This window comes from Eleutherodactylus coqui, chromosome 9 (genome assembly GCF_035609145.1).
Source record: "Eleutherodactylus coqui strain aEleCoq1 chromosome 9, aEleCoq1.hap1, whole genome shotgun sequence".
Lineage (NCBI taxonomy): Eukaryota > Metazoa > Chordata > Amphibia > Anura > Eleutherodactylidae > Eleutherodactylus > Eleutherodactylus coqui.
In genome coordinates, this window is record NC_089845.1 from 23,945,953 (window position 1) to 23,969,805 (window position 23,853).

At 39.8% G+C, this 23,853-nt stretch overlaps 1 protein-coding gene across 1 annotated transcript in view; it reads left to right on the plus strand.

Annotated features, from left to right (window-relative positions):
* The window catches only part of LOC136578963 (cadherin-10), a 356,335-nt gene that overhangs the window by 206,311 nt on the left and 126,171 nt on the right, over window positions 1-23,853 (plus strand). The window contains exons 6-7 of the mRNA XM_066579189.1: window positions 14,420-14,673; window positions 17,883-18,019. Coding sequence (XP_066435286.1) covers window positions 14,420-14,673; window positions 17,883-18,019 — 391 coding nt within the window. The remainder of the gene's footprint in view (window positions 1-14,419; window positions 14,674-17,882; window positions 18,020-23,853) is intronic.

Consider the following 23,853-nt stretch of genomic DNA (forward strand, 5'->3'; position numbering starts at 1 on the left):
ACTACTGTTCACACTAATTATGGAGCCATTTGCTGAATCTATTAGACTAAATTATAATATTAAAGGGATCTCTGCAGGATATAGACAACATAAAATCAGCTTATTCGCTGATGATGTCTTATTATTACTCACCAACCCCTTATCTTCATTGAGAGAGGTATGTGAAATAATCCAACAGTTTAGTAAAGCATCATACTACAAGTTAAATATAGATAAGTCACAGATTCTGGGAATCAATATAGACAAACCTTTAAAAGACAACATCCAAAAGGAATTTCCCTTCCAGTGGCAGGAGAAAACTATCCCATACTTAGGAATCAAATTATGCTTCCCAATCAACAACATAATCTCCGCCAATTTCTCCCCTCTATTAGAAGAACTCCAAACGGAACTGAAAAATTTAGAGGCTAAAGAACCGTCGTGGTTGGGTCGAGTTGTCTTATATAAAATGCTAATCTTGCCCAAAATTCTGTATTGTTTTCGCACTCTCACCCTTCCGATTACTAGGATGGAAATTTCTCAATTTCAAAAGCAGCTCTCCAACTTTGTGTGGAGAGGTAAGAGACCTAGGGTAGCTGCGTCTATCCTATACCTCAATAGAAAACAAGGGGGCCTGGGAGTGCCCAACCTGTGGTCTTACCTACATGCGATCAACAACAATCAAATCAGACATTGGGTTAGGGGAACTACAGGCCCAGGCTGGCTTCAAATTGAATCTCATCTTCTTGACAATAAACCTTTTAAGCATCTCCTCCTGGCCTCCCTACTTGGCTCTCTAATACCCTCACTTCCACAAATCCACTATTTAACCTCAATGTCCCCACCAATGCGTGCATCCCTCCACTCGTGGAACTGGCTGGCAAAAAAAACCAGGGACCAAGGGGGGAGAGAGAATGTTGAAATTCCTCTTGCCACCCTTGAATTTTTTATCCCCAACCTGCGCCTGAAATCTTGGGTGGAAAGAGGCATAATAAATGTAGGAGACCTGATTCAGGGAGACAATATTATCCCCTTCCATAACCTAATGAAACAATATTCTATACCAGCGGAAGAATCCTTCAAATATCTCCAGATTCGTTCCCTTCTTCAAAGCTCCCATCTCTGGAAGGCGAACATACCAAATGAAAATAAAAAGATTCTTAATGGCTCCACTCCGTTTTCTCGATCTCTTGTGAGAGCATGCTATGATGCTCTCTCGGGTGATATGAGAGAAACAAAAAAAGTTCATCTCGTCAACTGGGAGAAAGACACAGGAAGGAGAAACTCACCAAACCAATGGATCTCAGCATTTGAGTGGGCTAATAAGTCAACCCTTAATGCAAACGTTCTCGAGGTCCGCATAAAAGTCTTGACCAGATGGTACTATACCCCGGTGACCCTGACTAGAGCCTTTCCTAATTCAAGAGATACTTGCTGGAGGAAATGTGGCCTCCCGGGCAATATATACCACATCTTATGGAGTTGCCCAAAAATTACGTGGTTTTGGGACGAAGTCTTTTTCCTCATAGGGAAAATTACAAAAATAGTCTCTATTAAATCCCCGAGACTAGCAATTCTCCTACTAGACAGCAGGAAGTTTCCTACCCAATCGAGAAAGATCGCGTGCCACATCCTTCTTGCTGCCAAACTACTAATAGCAAGAAAGTGGAAGACGGAGGTATCTCCTACTATAGATGATCTTACCCAGACTATAGCAGACCACAGTATATATGAAAAACTTTACGCCCAAAAGAATGGAGGTTTCCCGGCCTATCTAAATAAGTGGAACCCATGGCTTCATCTGTTCCCCAACTAACCACTTTTCATCCCCCCCCCCCAACCTCGAAAAAAGTTCATGAAGTGTTTTTTCTTCTTTTCTCTTTTTTTCTTTTTTTTTCTTTTTTGTATTCTTCTTGTCCTTTTGTGCTATATTTGTTTAAAAATGAGGACATGTTAATGTTATGACTATACATAGAATATAAAAATGGCTATTTGATGCATGTAATGTTCCATTCTCGCAACAGTCTTTAAGTTCGACCCAACAAATAGATACAAGAACAGAAGATATGTACTTGTGATGCAACCCCTGTTATGTATGTACAATTGTTACTGTAGCTCTGTTTTCTGCTGTAAAGCTACTAATGATAAAACCAATAAAAATCTAATGATTAAAAAAAAAAATACAGCAGAGATGGAAACCCAGATCTGAGGCCTAAGCAGGTGTGAAACAAGCCTTAATGTGATTAAAAATATAATTTAAAAAAAATTTAAAAATTACAAAAAGTCTGAAAAGAATTACTAGTACAGCGTTCAGCTATCTCCCTCAGTACTGCAGACTTTGAATGAAACAGTAGCATGCATGTTTGACATCCACTCCATTCGAATTCCTCTTCAACAAGATTGTGAGGATCCACAATAAAATCTGGTTCAAAATGTAAATGTTCTGTATGGATTTTGATGCGGATTTTGGTGCGGATTTCACTTCCTCATTTGTGAATCAGAAAAATTAACATGATCCATATTTAAAACTTGCACTGTGGATTAGTTCATGTTGCTGATTTTCTCCACAGGATGTGGATGAGATTTCTTGAGATCTTATCAACATTGTCTGTTCTGTAAAATTCTGCGGATTTTCCCCATCACAAATCTACAGCATTTCCACATATCAACTTAGGGTCCCTTCACACGAGTGTTTGTGCGCATATTTTTGTATGTTTTGTGCTTTCAGGGCAGGTTCACAGAGTTCCAGCATTATTTTAAAGGCTTTTTAGTATAATACGTTCCAGATATGTTATTTTTCCTGCAGAATTGCGTAGCGTATTGCATAATTGCAGAAGTATTAAATGCGCATTTGCGCACCTCCCATAGACTTCCATGAGGACCTTTGGTGTGCAAAAGCTCACAAAAATACAGCATGCTCCATTTTTTTTCTTGCACGTAAAAAAGTAATGAGAGTGGACCCATTGAAGTCAATAGGTTTTATTCTCTGCATATTATGTGTGCACAAATACCCACGTATTAAGTGGCCCTAAAGGTTGGTTCACAGAAGACACAGAGGGTATGATTTGTTCACAGGAGATGCATGGTATGATAATCTGCCTTAGGGCTCATATCCACGGATGGATCTGATTTGCGGAGCCCGTCGGGGGGCATCCGCAAATTTGATTTGCGGACCTTTCAGTCCGGAAAACAAATCGCAGCATGCTCCATTTTTCTGCGGATCCTGTGCTGATGGCTTCCATTGAAGTCAATGGAAGCCGTCCGATCTGCGGGACACCCGCAGCTGACACTGCAGACGGGCCGCGGATCCGCGGGAAAGCAGGAGATGTTTAAAAAGTACTTGACTATAGCCTTACTCCATGGACACTTTAGGTACATAAAAATAGTGCATTGCTGCCTAATACAATATTATATTATGAGTCTAATGAATATTTCGACTGAATATTTCATGCTTTTTCTTAATCTTTCTGATTACATTATCGTCTATTAAGCAGGCAGAAGCCATTAGAAACCACCATCTATCTCTTTTTTTTCTTTTGTCTCACATCATTCTCTATTGAGTCAATTGGGTCTGAGCACCTTATTGAATCCAATCACGCTTGTCTGAAATGTGCTTGGATTTGTAATATCCTATATGTGTAGAACAGTCTGCCGCCAATCAAATCACCTGATAGCTCAGAGAAACATTATTGCAGTTGATGATGCTACAGATGTGTAATTCAATTTTCTTTCCCTTTGTGTCAGTTGATATTTGAGGACAGGGTGAGATGTGACAGGGGCAAAGTCATGGTAAGTGAAAATGATCAAAAGCAATAAAGAAGCAGCAGACAAAGGGATAGTTTCAAGAAAAATAAAAGGGCATTTTAAGTCTCCACAGAAAAGGTGTACTACATACCTAGGTATAAATAGAAATATATAAATGATACACAGGGTACGGCAACAAGAATTTAAAATATATGTCATTTTAAGGCTTTATTGTACAATTTTCATATAGCCATTTTTAGTCTTAAAAAGTAAAGGCCAGAGTGGGGGGCCGGAGGCCACATGGGTGGGCCCATGGGACAGAGTTTGGAGGAATTTAGGACAAAGAAAAACAGTGAGCTCCAAGTAAGAAAGCAGTCTGTGAAGTGAGTAGCAGCCTACTAATGGGCATGGGGATCGAGTGCATCCTAGAGCAGTTTTGGCTGTAGCTGTCATCCTAAGGCAATGCTGGCTGGTGTAGAAGATGGCTGCAGCCTTATCTGGTTTGGCTACAACTGTTTCCACCCATCATGCATGGCTCACACTTGGAGATAGACCTCCAACACACCTAAGCCTTGATGTGGCATAAACAGCATGTTGTTGACCAGGGACCCTCCAGACTGGGCTCTTAGGCCTTCAATGATGGGTAGGTGAGTTCTGCCTGGGATGAATCCTCAGAGGCAGACGGGCTCAGTATAGAATAGTAGAGGTGGGACCCGTCTCCTCCAGTACCCCTGTCGAAAGGAGTGCAGCTGTGGGTTTTTCCAAAGCTTGTTTTGTGGAAAATTTGAATAATGCCAGTGTGAACGTGAATAGGGCTTCTTCAGCCTTTGCTGCGTGAAACCGGGTAATTGATGTACAGAACTTGGATTCTAAGTCAGGGCATGATAACTACTGGTGGAGGTGCTTCTAAATGCTGTTTGAACACATCACCTTTGAACATTGGCAATCCAGAGGGGATTGAACAGGCTTTGTGATTGTGGGGTGCTTTGAATGCTTGAGGCATCAATGTGTGCCTTGAATAGGCCTGCTCTGTATGTACATGAAGAAGACTTGAGAGTAAAGATACATTTACACACTGTAAATTTGCTATAGAAATCAGCTAATTGAAACTCAGTTGCATTCATCTAAATGGGGTGTTTTTGAAGCAAACACATGGGGGGGGGGGGGGATATTTACTAAGACCAGTGTTTGTGACACACAATATGCCTTATACATGAAAAGGCACATGGCTCTCCATGCTTTAGCTGCAACTTGGCATCTCATTGTGCCTACCCAGAAATGCACGCCAGGTCCGGCCTATTGTATATTTCTGGCATAATTTACTCCAGTTTCTGGCATTAGTTATACATATATCTATCAGTCCAGAGTGACTATGCCCCCTCCTGAGAAGCTCCACCAACGTTTAGGAAAAGTGACGAGGCCAATGCAAAAAGTTAAAAATTCACAAACAGAACTTGTGCAAAAAATGTACAGATTTTTTTTATGCCAGAAGCTCTATTCGGATGCGCGGGAGTAAAACAGAAATTTCTGCAATAAGTCTGCCGTGTGTGTATATACCCAAAGATGAAACAGTTGCATTCGCTGGAGGGCAGCTTCACACAGGTGTATGTGCAAAAATGACTTTAGCACAAGGTATTCGGCCCATGAATGTCATGCTTTTGCACATTTTACTGTACTTTTTGCGCTGACAGGGACATTTCACATGGGCCCAGAACAGCCATCACCCGATTTAAAAGGCTATCTAGCCTAATTAGTTCCAGATGTGTTCTTCTTTCACATGAAATTACACAGCATAATGTGCAGTTATGCATTTTTTGGGTGCACACGTGCGCACACTGCATACACGTCTATGGGACCTTGGGTGTACAAATGTGCACTAAAATAAAGCATGCTGTCCTACTTTTCACAAAACGGAGATAAGAATGAGCCCATTGAAGTCTACGGATTCTATTCTCTGCGTATTGCAGGCACAAATATATCCATGTGAAACCGCTCATAATCTACAAATACCATGTAGATGTTTCATTGATTGAATGGCTCAAGCAATAGGCTATAGTGCTTACCAATGGTTTATTGGAGTTTTTCAATTTTGAGTCATTTATACAATAGGCTTAATATTACATTTTTAAGACAAATTATTTAGCACTATTTAGCCTTCTTTGTCTTTGATTTGTTTTCTACGGTATAAAAGCACAAACTTATGCAAGGCTGCATTTCTGTATGTACTTGTGATTTATACTGCAGTGGGTTTGAAGGACGTGTATAGAAAGGTAATATGTTCAGTAATTGTTACAGGCATGAGAAAATCATTCACTCAGATGAACTATTTCTGGCAGGCTGACAACAAGGCTTCATTGTAACACACAGAACGTTTCCTTTAAATATTTGATTGTTTGGATATTTTTGTAGAACAGAAAAAATTTGTTGATGATTTTTTAAATGTTGCAGAGTTTACCCGGGGCTTAAAATCTAAAGTCACAAACTACCTTCCTATATATTTTGTATAGACAGCGTGGCAGGGCATATGCTTTATGGCGGCTCCATGAATGGGAATTAATGTTCAGAGCAGTTGTAACGCACTAATGAATATATATGCAGATAAAAATCCTGCAGCCATTCCAATGGATGTGAAGGAAATATAGCAGCTGATTTCATTACATTGAAAAGCTTGTATACAATCAGGACATTCCAACTCTCTCCCGCATTTCAAACTTCAATGGGTTCACTGGTTCTCACTTATAGAAAATGTATATAGCAACGAGATTCCAAAACGTACTACAGGAAGAGGTAACTGTCCCACCCCCCATACCTGAATATTAATTGATTGATGGCCTAGGCTGCCTGGCTGTCAGTCATCATGCAGTGGGTAAGACTAATAGAGAGAAGTAAAAAATGTATAACATCAGTATATATATATATATATATATATATATATATATATATATATATATATATATATATTAGCTGGCATACCCGGCTTTGCCCGAGTTAATTTGGTACCGGTGTTTTACCTGCCGTTCACACTGAAAATTTTATGAAGTTACTTCAGTGGAACTGAGAAATAAAATATGTTCACCATTTTGCCTGATTCTTAGCTTTACACAGGAAACACCACGTGACCATGCAGACAGGAAGTATCCAAAGCAATATTTATTACTTTGTGTGATAATCACGGCCACATATCAGAACAAAACAAAACCATTAATTTTAATAGTTTCATTTTCATTAGCCATGTTCTTGACCATTAATAGTACAGGTGAGAAAAGATAGGATTCGCCCTATCTTTCCCACACGTAGTATTAAGTATGTGCGGGAAAGATAGGGCAGGCCCTATCTTCCAGCTGTTTTATTCAAATTCACACAAAAAAAACCCAAAAAACACTCCGTTCATATGGAACCAAAATTTGTCGCAGCGAGCGTAGTTATGCATGAGCTTATGTGTTTTTGCCTTAAAGGTGAGCTGGATTCTTCTCAGTATATACACAGAGGCAAGGAAGCTCATCAAGTTGCGACCCCTTAAGTTTCCCTATTTACATACCAAATTTTCAAGATTCGCGTTTTGATTGCAAATTAATGCAGTTAGACAATGAATTTATTAAAAAAAACCTGCTTAGTATGCCTCCACAACCTGAAGGCAGTGCTGGAGCAAAAAAACCATTTCCTTAGGCTTTATGGTTCCTTAAAAAAAGAATTATCTAATGTATCACGCTTTTTGGCGAATTTTAGCAGTTAGAATTGAATAATCAAGCTGTGACCCCTTTACTCTTCCTATTTAGGATCTAAAGAGTGGTAGTGTCAGATTTCAGGTTTGTACGAGATTGAGAAGTTAAAGAATTAGTGACAAGTCAGTCGATGAGTGAGCCATTGAGTCAAAGCTTTTGCCTTTATATATATAAACTAGCTGATATACCCGGCTTTGCCCAAGTTAATTTGGTACAGGAAAATTTGCTCACATGGAAAATGTTATGAAGTCGTGGTTATTTTAGAGAAGCCGAGGAATAAAACATGTATACACATAGAGGAGTGTTAGATTCTCCTCAGACTGCATGTACCAATGTCCCTCTGCAGAATGTGCCACCGCTCCCACTCTCCTCACTTTTTACCCTTAAAGGTAATCCCCCTTTTTATTCAAATTTACCCAAAAACTGGAGGTTGCAGCCCCTTCTTTGCCTTAAAGGCATGCTCCATCCCTGCAGTATCCTTATGTACTTGACAGCCTTTCAGTATATGCACATGGAGGTCAGTTAGATTCTCCCTAGTATATACATATAGGGGAAAGATAGCTTCTCCTCAGTATATATCATTTTTGGTGTATGCAATAAATGTGAATAAAATATAGCAGCTTTATTTCATTAGATTATAAAATTGTATAAAAATCAGGACATCTAAACATATTTATGAGTTTTGTAATTGCTGTGTATTCAACCTCAGAATCCTAAACAACTCTGTGATGTATAATTTACTTGCCAATCTCCTCCTTGAAAAGATTTACTAATTTTCTTTAAAACTGCGACCTTTAAATTTTGTGACATCACTATGGTGAATATGCAGAACATGTCTTGATGCCTGATAGCAACCCCAGTTCAAAACATACCAAGTTGAGAACAGTCACTCTATTTCACTATGCTTTGGAGGTGCTGCACATAGAATGCTCTTTTAGTGAATCTTTCAGTGCTTTTCTGGAATATACAAATGTTGCAACTCTATCCTTTAAGACCGTTACCTTTAACTATAAACACAGCTGTGCCACAGAAATAGCATAGCCCCGTCGCGTCATGCTAAGCTGCTTACTGCAGAAACGCGCTAACGTAAGATGCATTCCCGGTGTTTCATCGTAACTTCCTTCCTCAGTCAACAAGAAGTGGCAGCAATTATATGCTTGGAGTAATATCTGTGTGTGTATTGTTCCTGTCCTACTTATCAAGGCCTCCAGCAGTACAGTAGACGGGTCTCTGAGATGACTCTGCTAATATTCTCCAAGGCTGTATAGGAAAGCTGAAATATTAGATACAGAAAAGAATTGTTAACCTATATTGTGTGTTTCAGCAGCTAGCATGAAAAACCAAATATTTCAGAATTTATTTTATATGGAAACTCATAAAACATGTAATAAAAAATCTTATTCAAATAGTAAGGCATTTTCTGTTTATACATTTAATCTCAAGAGCATCTACTATGGGGCATCACTTCTTTAAACACAGTGAGGTTAAAGCCCAACATCTTAGAGGAAAATTTCCAAGCTACTTTATTTGAATTTCTTCTCTAACACTATGGAAAAAATACATAATAATAATAATAAATGAAGTTGTACACCAATAAAATGGTCAAGTTTAACTATGAAACCCCATTAACAATCCTCAGCGATTCCAGAATTCTATAATACTATGTGAGGTTTGTGACTGATTCCCTTTAATAGTTTTTGATACTAACAAAAGTAAGAAATGTCAGCTATTGTAAGTAACAGGCTGGTAGCATGTAGCAGTATACTATTTTAGAATCAATTGGTGGCCTTGTATTTGTCAGTTGAGATAGGGATTAGTCTTTGGAGATTGAGTGAGCAGTTAATTAGCAGACTAGAGTCTGCATCAAGAGTGACTCACAGGAGGAATAAGAATAGGTCACACGAATGACCTAGTAGTAGAAAGGCAAGCATATACCTTCTGGCTAATACTCAATGGAATAGCAGTAGCTCTGTAGTAGACAACAATTTAGAAAAAACCCCCGTGCTCCAGTGATCGGATAGGCGAAATGAGAAGGCAGAAGGAACTTACTTAGCAGGGGTGTCAGTGCAAATGACACCCCTGAAAATCCAGGTCAGCTCGTAGAAATAAGGCTTGTCCAGGTTATGACGTTTATAAAGGTTCTTTATTCACAGGGTGCAACGCGTTTCGGCTGAAACATCAGCCTTTATCAAGCATACAGGGTGGTAAAACATGGTTACATTTATAGTGAACATGACTGAATGAGTGGAGGCAGCGTCTGCTAGTTACCGCCCCTTTTGGGTCACGTGTGTGGTCACGTGGCTCGGGGGGTGGAGGATGATATAGGATGGTGAAAAAAAGGTGAAAAAAAGGAAATGACTGATGGCTAAATAGATCCCCTGGAGAAATGACAGAGGAACGCTGTATGAGAAGGGCTCTAGGAGGAGCAGGGGAGTCACTGCAAGAGAACGTTGGGTATCACATGACTGCTGGGGGGGGCGGGTGTTGGGCTGGAGAGTGACACAGCAGGGGCACATGACTAGTCATGTGCTCCGCAGGTCCTGTAGACACATATCAAGTAAACTGTGTCCGGACGTGGTAACGGCAGGGCTTCAGTGTGTGACTACGTCAGAGCTGGAGGAATGCAGGAGCTGTCAGCTGGTAGGCTTAGACAGCGCATTATGCAGTCTGTATGCACAGAGGATCTGACTTGTCTGGGAAAGGTGGATTAGGTGAGTAACATATGATGATGAGTTTAGACTATGCTTGGTTAAAAAATGTATGTGTTAGGCAGGAAAGCACTAATAGATAGGAGGTGTATTGTAGTGACAAACATGTTCTAGGATAACGGAGGGAGGGGGGGAGGGGCAGAGGGTGAGCCATGCTGCAAAAAATGTAATAAATAACAAAAAATGCTTAATAGAAATAAAGAAATATATATAAAATAGCATATTAAGGACTAATAAAAATATAAATGCTTATAAGTATAGATATTAAAAATGTATGTAAATACATATAGATAATTTAAGAGTTGTTATACATAAAACAAATAAGATATAAAAACTACAATGCATCAAGCAATGAATCCATAGAAATTTGCATAAAAAATAGTAGTATTGTTGCATAAAAGACTAAAGATGATACTAAAGCATGCAATTACTATAAATAATATACATCCTAGTGGTAGCATGAACATAGTGGGTACATATAGCTGGAGTGTTACACCAAACTTATATAGATAATTAGATGGTTGGTTGTTATTAGATTTGTTCTCAAATTTTTCTTCTCCTCAGATTCTTTTACTCTTAGATTTTTTCAAGGACCTCATTTAGGCCATGAGGATGTAACGTGTTAAAATGATATATATAAAACATCTCTTTGGCTTTTAGTCTAGAGAACTCACCCTTGGGGATTTGCTCAATAGGGGTGACTTTCAATAAAGAAGAATCAGAATTGTGGTGTAAAAAGAAATGTTTCGATAAACTATGTTTGAGAAAATTTTTATTAATATTGTGTCGATGGTGGTTGATGCGTGTGCGTAATGAGTTGATTGTCCGGCCAATGTATTTGTTCGGGCATGGGCACTCAATCAGATAAATCAGGTGCTCAGAGGCACAATTTAGATACTGTTTTATTTCAAAGGGGTTGTTCGGTTGCCCCACGTGTTTTCTCCTGTGGCAGATGTTCATACAGCATTTGCATCCTGAGGCTTCACCATCCTATATCATCCTCCACCCCCCGAGCCACGTGACCACACACGTGACCCAAAAGGGGCGGTAACTAGCAGACGCTGCCTCCACTCATTCAGTCATGTTCACTATAAATGTAACCATGTTTTACCACCCTGTATGCTTGATAAAGGCTGATGTTTCAGCCGAAACGCGTTGCACCCTGTGAATAAAGAACCTTTATAAACGTCATAACCTGGACAAGCCTTATTTCTACGAGCTGACCTGGATTTTCAGGGGTGTCATTTGCACTGACACCCCTGCTAAGTAAGTTCCTTCTGCCTTCTCATTTCGCCTATCCGATCACTGGAGCACGGGGGTTTTTTCTAAATTGTTGTCTATTGCCTTTGCTGCCTCTGGTATATATTCTACCTAGAGTCACCCTGCGATGCTCTCCCCCATTGGGATGTCATTTAGACCAGCGATCAGGACCCCTTGATGACATCATAGCTCTGACCGTGGATATTACTGCCTGCCAGGATCATTAGACGCACCGTGACCTTACACAGGGTCCGGTACGTCTGGGGTGAGTCCAATTGGATTTCCGTTTATTTTTCTTTACCCTGCCATTTTCTCCACCTCACATTGGAGCGCTAATCTCCTTCTTCTACAGTAGCTCTGTAGTGCTATTATTGTGATAGAAAGTAAATGAATAGAGATTTCCCATCCTGTTAAGGGAATGCAATGCTTGAACTGTCAGGATGTTCCATTAGTGAGATGATAAAATACATTTTATAATCTTTAACTTTCTAGTTTCCAGTAGTCTTGTCATCCCTAAAGTAAGCTTCGATACACATTTAACTGGAGGGAAAATTGGTATACCAATTTTATAAATGCAGCACATCTAGCACTGTGAGTCACATTTTCAAAAACTGCACTGGGTTAGATATTCTGTGGCAATTCTTCATTTATTTTCATTGTATTTTTTCGTTTACATGCAAGAGAACTTTAAAAAACCCAAAAAACAAAACATATCTCCATTGTTTTATCTTAGATATTACAGCGATTTTTAATAAACATTGCTGAATGAAAAAGATGCAAAGGACAAGACATTATATAATTACTGATAATATCAAGCTTATATATGCAGTTTTTACTGCAATTTTTGATGGGGTACTTGAGGCAAACAGGAACGGATCCAGAAGAGTGGAGACGTTTCAGATTTTACTTTTTACTTTCCCTCTCCCAACTCCAAGATTTATCCAGAGCCGCACCTGTTTTCTGGAATGTGCTACTTTAGACAATCAGCTTATTCCCCAATACCCACAATTTTAAGCATGCCTCCAAAACACATTCCTCTTGGGGCAGTCTATCAAATTCCCTTTTCTAATCTTTTTCCATTTACCCCTTTTCTACACTCTCTCTCAAAACCCATACCCTTCACCCTAATGTATCCCCCACGTCCTTTATAACTTAAAACAGTTCATGTCTGTACATACGCAAATACTGGCTAGCCACTGGCTCATATGTCTTTATATGTACTACTCGATTTATATAAAAGATGGCTTGAACATTGTACATAAAATCATCCCTATTTTCTCATAGATTTTAAGCTCACGAGCAGGACCCTTGCTTCTATTCTTCAAATTATTTCTTAGTACAATATTGTATGTAATGTCTGATTTTGTCTGATTTTGTCTGTTCATATGGGGAACAGATTGCTTCATCTAGTATTACTGGGACCTTGAATTAGAGGCCAGGGTCTCAGAATGGTCACCAAGGCTATGCTCGCTTTTGGTGGTGACAAGAACTTGGGCAAGTGGCAGCTACTTGTCTCCTTACATCTGAACCGATGGAATGTAACACTTACAGACATGTTTCCTTGTCCGCACAACACTCTGCCGAGACCTTGTCAGAAATTGAATCACAGAATTGTTCTATGAATATAGGTGACATTATTGGACCCAGGAAGCCTGGTGACCCTGGTGCATGGTTCTTTAGTGAACCCCAAGACATATAATAGAAATACTGTCAGAGTGCTGTGTATACATGGGAAAATCAAAGAGTACCCTCCAGCCATCATTACACTTGAAACCTCATGTGGTTCAGTGCACAATGAAGTTGGCCGAGTTAAAACATTAATGCACAGCTCTTTACTGGGAAGAGACTCCCTTTTTTTTGACTTGTTGTGGGGAAAACAAGTAACTGTTAATGCAAATGTTATTAATATGTCCCATGAGGTTAATCCTGAAGTATTCAGTCCTGAGGCAGAGACGTCTCCTGTGCCATACTTAGGCGCCTGCACACAAGTGGGTTTGCATTGTGGAATCCGGAGCAGGCGTCTACCACCGGATTCCGTAGCAAATCTTTTCGTCCGAGTAGTCAGTTACTCGGAAAAAGCGGTGCTCGAGTGCAAACACGCCCTAAACTAGTAAGTTTGCTCTTCTCTAGTTGCTTCTATTCAGATAGTCTCTATCCAAGGTGCAGAAGCAAGAAACCACATAATTTGTCACTAAAAACTGAGAACTTTACTTTAGTCATAAAACATTGTCCCCCCACAGGTACAGGTACATTTAAAACCGTATTGGGTATCTTCAGCTCACTGATAGGGCATATCTAGAGATGAGCGAACATCTTATCGAGTAACTGTGTACTCGCCCGAGCACCATAGGTAGAGGGAATTATGAACAGTTTGAAATATAAGTCCATTTTGGCACAAAACCTTCAGGTTTCTGCTTAAAAGCTTGAGATAAAGAGGAATTTCACCTTTCTGCATGACAACCTAAAGCATACCTTCAAATCAACAAAAGAATAGCTTCTCAAGAAGATCAAAGTTTTGGAATGGCCAGCTAGGGCCCAGAGGGGTACATTAACAAGCCTCTCTGGGGTCAAGGGGTACTTCAACAAAGTGTTAGTGCTAGGGTGTGCACATTTATGCAATCACATTATTTCAGGTTTTTCAATGGAATTTTACAGATAATGAGTCATTGAATATGGAAATAAATCGGATTTTGTAACATAACAAAAACATGGCATTCTAACAGGAGTGTGTAGACTTTTTATATCCATTTTAGTGGCTTTTGGACATCTGTAGAGTGCCTGTAATAGACCCTAGATAGATTCTTGCCATCCATGATAATAGGACCATTCTGAGTCTGGGCTCATCTTCTCTACAGCCTATATAGCAGCCAAAGGGGTTATATTGGTATAAAGACATATGGAAAATGTGAGACAGAGAGTCCGATTTCAAAAGAAATGTGTGCTAATGTGCATTGCTCTACACATGTTCATAAATTATTAACATCACCTTTTTGTTTTTAAACACAGAGATTGGATTATGAAAGTAAAAGATTGTACAGCTTAAAATTGGAAGCTGAGAATACACACGTAGATCCCCATTTCCACTACCTTGGTCCTTTCAAGGATACTGCAACTGTGAAAATCTCAGTCGAAGATGCTGATGAACCTCCTATTTTTGGCCGACCCAGCTACATGTTTAAAGTACATGAGGATATAGAACTTGGCACTATAATTGGGACAGTAATGGCAAGAGATCCAGACACCATTTCCAGTCCTATAAGGTAATTTCCTTATGAGATGTGAAACCTTCAAACTTATTGCTTAAGGAGTGACATATTTTCTTCAGATAGTTTACTTCTTACATCTCAGTAATAATGGATTAGATATCTGCAACAGCTTAATGAATAATATTGTTACATCAATAATGAACAAATATGTTTCTAGATTCTAGATTGTTTTATGCATAGTGCAATAATTGTGCCCTCTTGCAAAATTCTATCATTGAGAAGGGTTTGAAAATAAAGGAATGTTGTTAATTACACTGAAGTATATCATTTCTGTTTTAGGATTTTAATTGGATTCTATTAAAGATGGTACAGATGTAGCAAACTTGAGATTTAATACATTATAACTAGTGTTGCTTGTAATGATCGGTCAGGCTATAAAATCACCCTGATTTTTCCCAAATTAGATCAGGTGAGTCCAACCCGAGTTTTGGGGAAAATCAAATTTCCCAAAAAGTCTGGTGCAAAGGTCAGAGAGTAGCCAATCAGCAGCCAAGGTGCTTTGATGATGTCACCAAATTAGTCCTCTGTTTTGCATATGAGCTGCATTTTCATTTGACGACTGCATCACATGACCCAGCCATATATGACATAAGCACTATACTACCTGCAGACATTTTACATCTGAGCACAGGACAGAGAAGCTGAAACATATAAGGGGGAAATAGAAGATGCATCACATTTACACTCCCATACAAAATGTGCTCTGCACTTAGGGAGAGATATTCTGTAGATGAAATATTGCTGCTTGTGTGAAAAATTGTATACCAGTACAGAAGATAAACTGGTTTGTACTGGAACGATAAGATAACCTGTATGAACGTTATACATCTATACAACATGCTCTCTGTACAGAAGACCAATACATTGAATTCACTGATATCCAACCATTTTTGTCCACCAAATAAGAAGATAAGCGTGGCTCAGGGCTCCTGGTCAGCCCTCCATAGGAAATGAATACTCAGGCGAATGCGTACACAGGAGTTTTGGCTCCTGGTACTTACTGTAACATAGAGTTCACTCAGCAAGAGAAAGGCTACAAAGTGGAAGAGGAGGTGGAAGATTATGAGGTGCTTAACCCAACATGGAGAGGTAGGGAGAGTAATTACAGCAGCTCAAAGAAGGAAAAGGCAGATGCTGCAGAGTTGCATGCTGGCAAGACAAAGAGTAGACTGTTTTAGAAAATCAAAAGGACCGTACTGCTACCACCAGCTACTTCTAGTCGCAGCAGCAGGATCAGGCCCACAGCTGTCTGCTCACAGGATTTGCGCAGCTTGGGCATTCTTTGAAACTGACAGAACAGTGGTCATCTGGAAGATCTGTAGTAAGTGTTTAAAATACAGCAAGAAAGTAAACTATCTCAAATAGACGTGTTTGAAGAGCCACATAAATTCACATCACCTTGGAGAGCCCACCTTGCCAAACGGGAAAAAGTAATCCTTAGCCTGCTCTCTCTTCCGCATCTGTAGTTGCCTTTAACTTGAGCTCCCTTACTGTTCATCTAGTCGTCTCTTAGCACAGATAGGCAGTTTTGCCTAGGACCAGAAGCATGACTACTTCAGTCCTCTCCTCTGCAATTGATGACTGGGTTGTAGGCTTTGGAACCAGAAGTGAGAAGCGATGAAGCAGAAGTTGTACCCCCGACATTGACATCTATGTATATAATTTTTCATAGCTCTATAGTTGTTACTTGGAGCAGGCCCATGCTTGGGTATTCTGTTCATCTGATGGAATTTATCCATTGCAAAATTTATGACATTGCATTTAAAACAAGAACCACACCTGCTGTCTTCCTTGGCACCATTTTTGATCTAGGAGATCCTATATGGGGCTTCTTTTGTTTTATTTGATATTTGTGCGCTATGAGTTTCTGCACACCAATTTACACAATTTTTACCATATTTTGACAGCATAGTGTTCTCACGATGTGTGGCTATATTACCATGTGATTTAGGGGGCTTTGGTAGCATTAGGAACAAACTGGAAGGCAAATTTAATAACTTGATTTTTACTCCCATTTACTTTTATGAGAGTCGGAACCGTCTATCCCGAGTCACAATGATTTTAGTTGATTAGTCCATTAGTTGCTCATCACAAAATATAACAACTTAACTACCACATACTACAACACTATAAATCAAGTAATCATTTTGTGCCAGTCATGTTAACAATTGCTACATCTCTCTATTTTTCTCTATATCTTTGACATGCCTGTACATATTCTTTATTGGTTCATATATTTGCAGTGTAGTCAGTCGGTATATTTTACTTTCAAGCCCTTCTATTAATATGAGTTTTGCAACTTTTAAGATTTTCGTTCTGCTACTATTTTTATGCATAGTATTATGGATCGATTCATTTTACTCTTAGCCTAATTGGCACACAAAAAAACTGTGCTATTTTGTGAAGAACACTAAAAGGGATTGTCTGTATTATATTAATATGGTAAAAACAGGTAACTCATAGCACAAAACAAGAAACCAGCTCATGCTCACCTCTCCCTGCTCCTCGCCCAGAGCTTCTGGCTAGGGTCATGTGGGGAGCAGGGAAAGGTGAGTATAAGCTGGTCTGTTATTTTTTACTACATGCCTGTTTTTGCCATAAAAATATAACAACCCCTTTAACAAAGCATAAAGCTGATTCATGCAAATTCATGAGGGAATGCTACCTCAGCCTCTCCATCTTGGCCCCAGCCTCTCATAATTGACTCTGTTTGTATGCATTAATATTATAGACATAACTGTCAGTCCAATACATTCTGCATTAGATGCTATTAACCAGGCAGCACAATATCGTTTGCTGTTTCAACTAATAGTATCTTATATTGCCCTTGAATATGGCAGCGCATTACAGTGACTGATTTGCTTTAAGGTAACATTAAAATATGCTAAGTAATATTTAAAAATAAATGTGAATACCAACAGATTATTTCAAGTATAAGCCAGTATATCCGATAGCTTCCTGCAAGGTGAAGCTTTTTATCATCATACCAAACGTCAAGCTAAAAGTCAATATTTAATAGCTATAGGTTCCCTCTCTGTAATCACATCTGTTATGCTTCTGTTTTAGATCTAAATATATATTGAATACTAGAAGTAATTTTTTTCTTAAATAACATCTCATAGTAAGCCAGCCATATCTATGAATACTTAAAGACCAATTAAAGTAAAAGTAAAATATATTTTTCAACATGTTTTTCTTGCTAGGTTCTCTCTGGATCGACACACTGACCTTGACAGAATTTTTAATATACACTCAGGAAATGGATCAATTTATACAGCGAAACCTTTGGACCGTGAAATATCCCAGTGGCATAATCTAAGCATCATAGCTACGGAAATTAGTAAGCTATTTCATAATCATACTTGTTTACTGTGTATTCTTCATTGCACTATTATCAATTGCTCTAATCGCCAAAATCCTATTCTGTGACCATAATATCTTTTAAAAATGATGTGCTTCAAAGGAACAACTTATTTATGCATTCACACAGAGTGTGTACAGAAAGGCGGAATTTCCCTCAGGTCACACTTTGATTCACTCTGATTGTCAGTGCTATACTTTCAATCCACAGGCTTTTATTTGTATTTAATCTCTAAATGGTGTACATGTAACCTCTGCTACAATGACCTATGTTACTTTCATACTTCTACACCCCGGCGCCTATTATTTAGAGGTTCCACTCTTACTGATTACCAGGTGCGTCAAAGGAAACATTATTGTTGTTTTGTTGCTGCTGATGATTGATCTCATTAAATAACCATCTTCACAAATTTATTTGTGGAATGGAAAATGTCAATTCGAGCAAATTAAGCAGGAAAATGCCACGAGGCAGGATGATTTTTGTGTACTTATGTAAATAAAATGTAATGTTCTTCTATTCATCAAGTAGCCTTTGCCCATCAGGCAATTTTCCTTAAAGGGCTTTTCTAGATAAAATATATTGATGACCTATCATGAAGGATAGGTCATTCATAGTCAATCGCTGGGGATCTGTCGCTCAGGATCCCCAGTGATCACCTGATTGACCTGCCCACTATCAGTGTAGCAGGCCAGAAGTGCATCATGGGAGCAGAAGTGCATATTGAAAAATAATGGGGGTTATTACACTTTCAGCACTTCCACCTTTGATGCTGGGGACAGACATAGAAGTGTCATAGCTGCTTCAGCTCTTGTTGATGTCAATGAGGGTGAAGCCAGCTAGGACATGTCCGCTGCCGTCCACTATGATGCATGCATGGTCTGCAGCAATTACAATATGCAGGGCAATCAAGTAATTGCCCGTGATCTTATGGATGGGTTATCAATAGCTTTTGCTCGGAAAACCGCAACAAAAATAATAAGAATTAACAATAATATTATCGTTATTATTCATTTAATGAAAACGTGTTTGTATGTTTACATACAGGCAGATAAAAAAAGGCAAGAAAGAGAAAAACAAATTGTAATATATATTTTTTCAAATAAAATACAATTCCTGACCATCCTAGCTTATAATGTAAACTCAAAGGATGCACATATAAAGAATATCAGACCTTATAGAGTAACAAACTAATTAATGCAAACAAGAGGAAAAAGAGCCCTGATTGCAAGATGTAACAGGAGGTAACAGCATCTGTTTGATACAATGGCTTAGCCAACTTTATACTAAGCAGGCAGGTACATATACAGTAAGGCTGCATGAGCCAGTCACCCAGCAAGTATCTGCTAATACAAAGATATGGAGTGCATTAAGGTGCATTGAATGTGAGGCTACTGCTGGATGAAGGAATCAAGTTCTAAGGTATAATGATGATAAAGGGACAGGAATCAATTTCTGAAATGTGATGGATGTACCAAAAAAGATGTGATCCTGTCTAAACTATTATAGGATGAATTGGAGCTCATACACTTGACAAAGCTTTGTGCACAAAACCATATGATAGGACATAGACTTACCTACTAGTCAATGGGCTCTTTGAAGCACCATATTCTCTCCTGGAAATTATACTTCCATAATGAATCATACAGTGAAGCAAGCAACAAAAGAATCTATAAGGCAAAAAACCTTACTTGTGACTCCATGAAAGCTCAGATTTATATAGCAATGTAGCATGGGGCATGGGGGCCACAGATTTTTAGGAACACTGTATTCATGGTCTATGTTGGATGAGTCTTTAGGCAAACTAGAAAGGATAATAAGCATCTTTATCACCAGATATGATCACATGATTTCACATAGACACAGCTCTGCAGATGAAAAATGCATCTTACTAAGGGCTCATGTCCATGGCGTGTTTTCATTGACTATTATGCAAGTGATGCACGGCGACATGACACGTGGTTAATGGAGTCAATGAACGTAAATGGACTTTCATTGATCCTTTCATATGAGTGTGTAAACACTTCATGTAAATACACTTGAGCAATAGATTGCAGCATGCTCTATTCCGCAGTGTATCACACAGCGTGAGCTTTATTATTTTTGAAGGGCAGCATATGCAACGCTGTCCATACACAATCCATTGCATATGGGTTGCGATTCATACCAACAGCGTCTTATCCATACGCCCATGGACATAAGCCCTAAGCCAGAGTCTGGACTGGTTTGCTATTAACAATGTTGTTTGTACAACGTATTTCTTTTCATTCTTATACTCCTGTATTTGCAAAACATTTAGGAAGATGTTGCTAGGCTTTTCACAGCTTTAGGCCAGGTACACACGACCGTATATCCGGCATTAACAATGCGCACTTGCTGTGTGCCACCAATCCCCATAGACTATCTTGGTATGTATGTGCGTGTAATATGTGCCATGATAGAACATACCCTTTTTTTTTTAACGTGTATTTTGTTTGGCTAGTGTGAGCGGCACAAGTGTATGGGAGATTGCTACTGCGTGTTAAGGCCCATTTACACCAGCCGATGATTGCTAAAAAAAATCGCTAATCGGCGATCGTTTTAGTGATAATTGGTGCATGTAAATGTGTGCCCATCATCCGTTTTTCGGGCACTGTTAGCTGATCGTTAAATTCAAGCTAACCTAAAAATCGTCATTCACTTTTATCCGAAGTTCTCCACGGGGGGTGCTGATAGCATTGTTTCCTCGTGGAGAACAAAGGATCTGAGCGCAGATAAGAGCCCTAGGGCTATTAACTGCATTCAGGAAAGGCTTCATTTGCACATCTAATTGGTACTTAAGTAGCTGAGTAGCTACTTAACCCGTTAACGACCGGGCCATAGCCTTTTTACGTCCTCCCGAAGTGGGCTTTATTCTCTGAGGACGTAAAAACACATGTCCTGCAGAGAATAAAGCCCCTCGGGCTGTGGACGTGACAGCTCCATGCTGTCGGTGCCCGCAGGTAGCCGACAGCATGGAGCTGTCATCCCGGGCTGCGGGGCCCCCCGCCCCCGGCATTGCGATCGGCGCTATCCAATGGATAACGCCGATCGCAAAAAAGTAAATAAAAGTACAAAAAAAGTTAAAGATTCAGCTGCCCTGATGGATCGGATCAATCAGAACAGCTGAAAATACTCACCCAGGTCAGGCACGCTGCTCCCCGCTCTCCTGCCGCTCCGGGCCCCAAAGCCGGTCTTCTGCGCATGCGCACCAGGCGGCATTACGTCAGCCGCATGCGCAGAAGGCCCGGCGGCGCGGGAGATTTAAAATCTCCTGGCTCCCAACTCCTGTAGGTAGCCGGGAGGCAGGAGATGTCAGCGGTCCCCGGTACCGCGATCGTCGTTATCCAATGGATAGCGGCGATCGCGAAAAAGTTAAAAAAAAAGTCAGTTTCACCTCCCCTCATGGATCGGATCCATGAGGGGAGGTGAAAATACTCACCCCCAGTCCTCAGCGGTGTCCCTTTTGCTTTGCTTGAATTTATTCAAAAACTGTGGAATCAAAATACACTGTACACCCCTAGATAAATTCGTTAAGAGTCTAGTTTTCAAAATGGGGTCATTTGTGGGGGTTCTCCATAGTTTTGGGCGCTCAAGAACTCTACAAGTGGGCAATGGGGCCTAAAAGGACTTCAAGCAAAATTTGTGTTCCGAAAGCCACCGGTCGCTCCTTTCATTTTGGGCTCCGTTGTGTATCCATACATAAGATTAGGGCCACAATGGGTATGTCTCTGAACATGGGACAAACATGGGTATCCATTTTTGGGTGCAAGTCTTCATTCATATGTGTGCTGTACAAAAAAAGCTGTTTTTAAAATGACAGAATTGCTGAAAAAACAAAAATCACAATTTTTTCCTTTTGCTTGGTTTGAATTCATTCAAAAACTGTGTGGTCAAAATCCGCAGTACACCCCTAGATAAATTCCTTAAGGGGTCTAGTTTTCAAAATGGGGTCATTTGTGGGGGTTTTCTATGGTTTTGGGTGCTCAAGAACTCTACATGTGTGCTATGGGGCCTAAAAGGACTTCAAGCAAAATTTCTGTTTTGAAAGACACTGACTACTCCTTTCATTTTGAGCCCCGTTGTGGACTCAAATATAACAACAGGGCCACAATGGGTATATTTCTGAACACGGGAGAAATAGGGGTATCCATTTTGGGGTGTAAATCCTGATTTTCATGTAAACTATAGGAAAAAAAATATGTCTTTAAAATGACATATTTGCAAAAATATGAAATTTTACTTTTTCTCCTCTAAATTGAATTAATTCCTGAAAAAAAACTGTGGGGTCAAAATACTCATGACACCCCTCAGTGAATACACTAAGGGGTGTAGTTTTTAAAATGGGGTCATTTGGGGGGGGGGTATCTATTATTCTGACACTCATGAGCCTTTCCAATCTTGGCTTGGTATAGGAAAACAAAGTGTTCCTCAAAATGCTAAAAAGTAATGTTAAATTTGTACGTCTCCTAAATGGTTAAAAAAAACGAAAGTTTTTCCAATGTGCGCCCAAAATAAAGTAAACGGGTGGAAATATAAATCTTAGCAAAAATTTCTATATTATGTTTGCACATATTTAAGATATTGCAGTTGGAAATGTGAAAAAATGACGATTTTTTCAAAATTTTCCCAATTTTGGCGATTTTAATAAATAAACACAAATTCTATCGGTCTCTTTTTTCTGCCTAAATGAAGTACAATATGTGGTGAAAAAAAAATGGCAGAATCGCTTGGATATGCAAAACCTTTCTGGTGTTTTTCCATGTTAAAGTGACATGTGTCAGATTTGCAAAATTTGGCCTGGTCATTAACCCTTTCCAATCCAATTTATATTCTGGTTTTCCTAGGGGGCTTACTCTTTTTCTTCCATTATACAACGGCGCTATATGCTAGCTAAAGCCAGTACTGCATGAGGTGACATGTTGGATAGGCTCCGACAGCAGAGAGGCTGGCAATATACAGTAAGAGAACCCCGACGGACGTCTTCCACCATTGGAGCTGTACAGCTTTAAATCATAATGTCTTAACAGGTCAGACAGTGGATTGGAAAGGGTTAAGGCGCAAACAGGCTTGGTCACTAAGGGGTTAATAGTTTATGCAAAATGATCACTCAAAGCTGTTACTTAAAGGGGTTGTCTCGCGGCAGCAAGTGGGGTTATACACTTCTGTATGGCCATATTAATGCACTTTGTAATGTACATCGTGCATTAAATATGAGCCAAACAGAAGTTATTCACTTACCTGTTCCGTTGCTAGCGTCCCCGTCGCCATGGATCCATCTAAATTCGCTGTCTTCTGGCGTTTTTAGACGCGCTTGCGCAGTCCGGTCTTCTGCCTGGTGAATGGGGCCGCTCGTGCCGGAGAGCTGGTCCCGCGTCGTCATCGTAGCTCCGCCCCGTCACGTGTGCTGATTCCAGCCAATCAGGAGGCTGGAATCGGCATTGGACCGCACAGAGCCCATGGTGCACCATGGGAGAAGACCCGCGGTGCATCGTGGGTGAAGATCCCGGCGGCCATCTTGGAGAAGGAAGAAAGAAGTCATCGCAGAGCGGGGATTCGGGTAAGTAATATAGATTTTTTTTTTAACCCATCCTTTGGGTTTGTCTTGCGCCGAACGGGGGGCCTATTGAAAAAAAAAACCTGTTTCGGCGCGAGACAACCCCTTTAAGCTGTCGTTTGAGCGATCTTTGAGCGATCATGGGCCCGTGTAAACCAGCCTTTACATACAAGAACTGCATGGTTAATATGCAATGAGCATATGGTTATGTGAGCCCGGCCTTATTCCAAATTGAACTGGG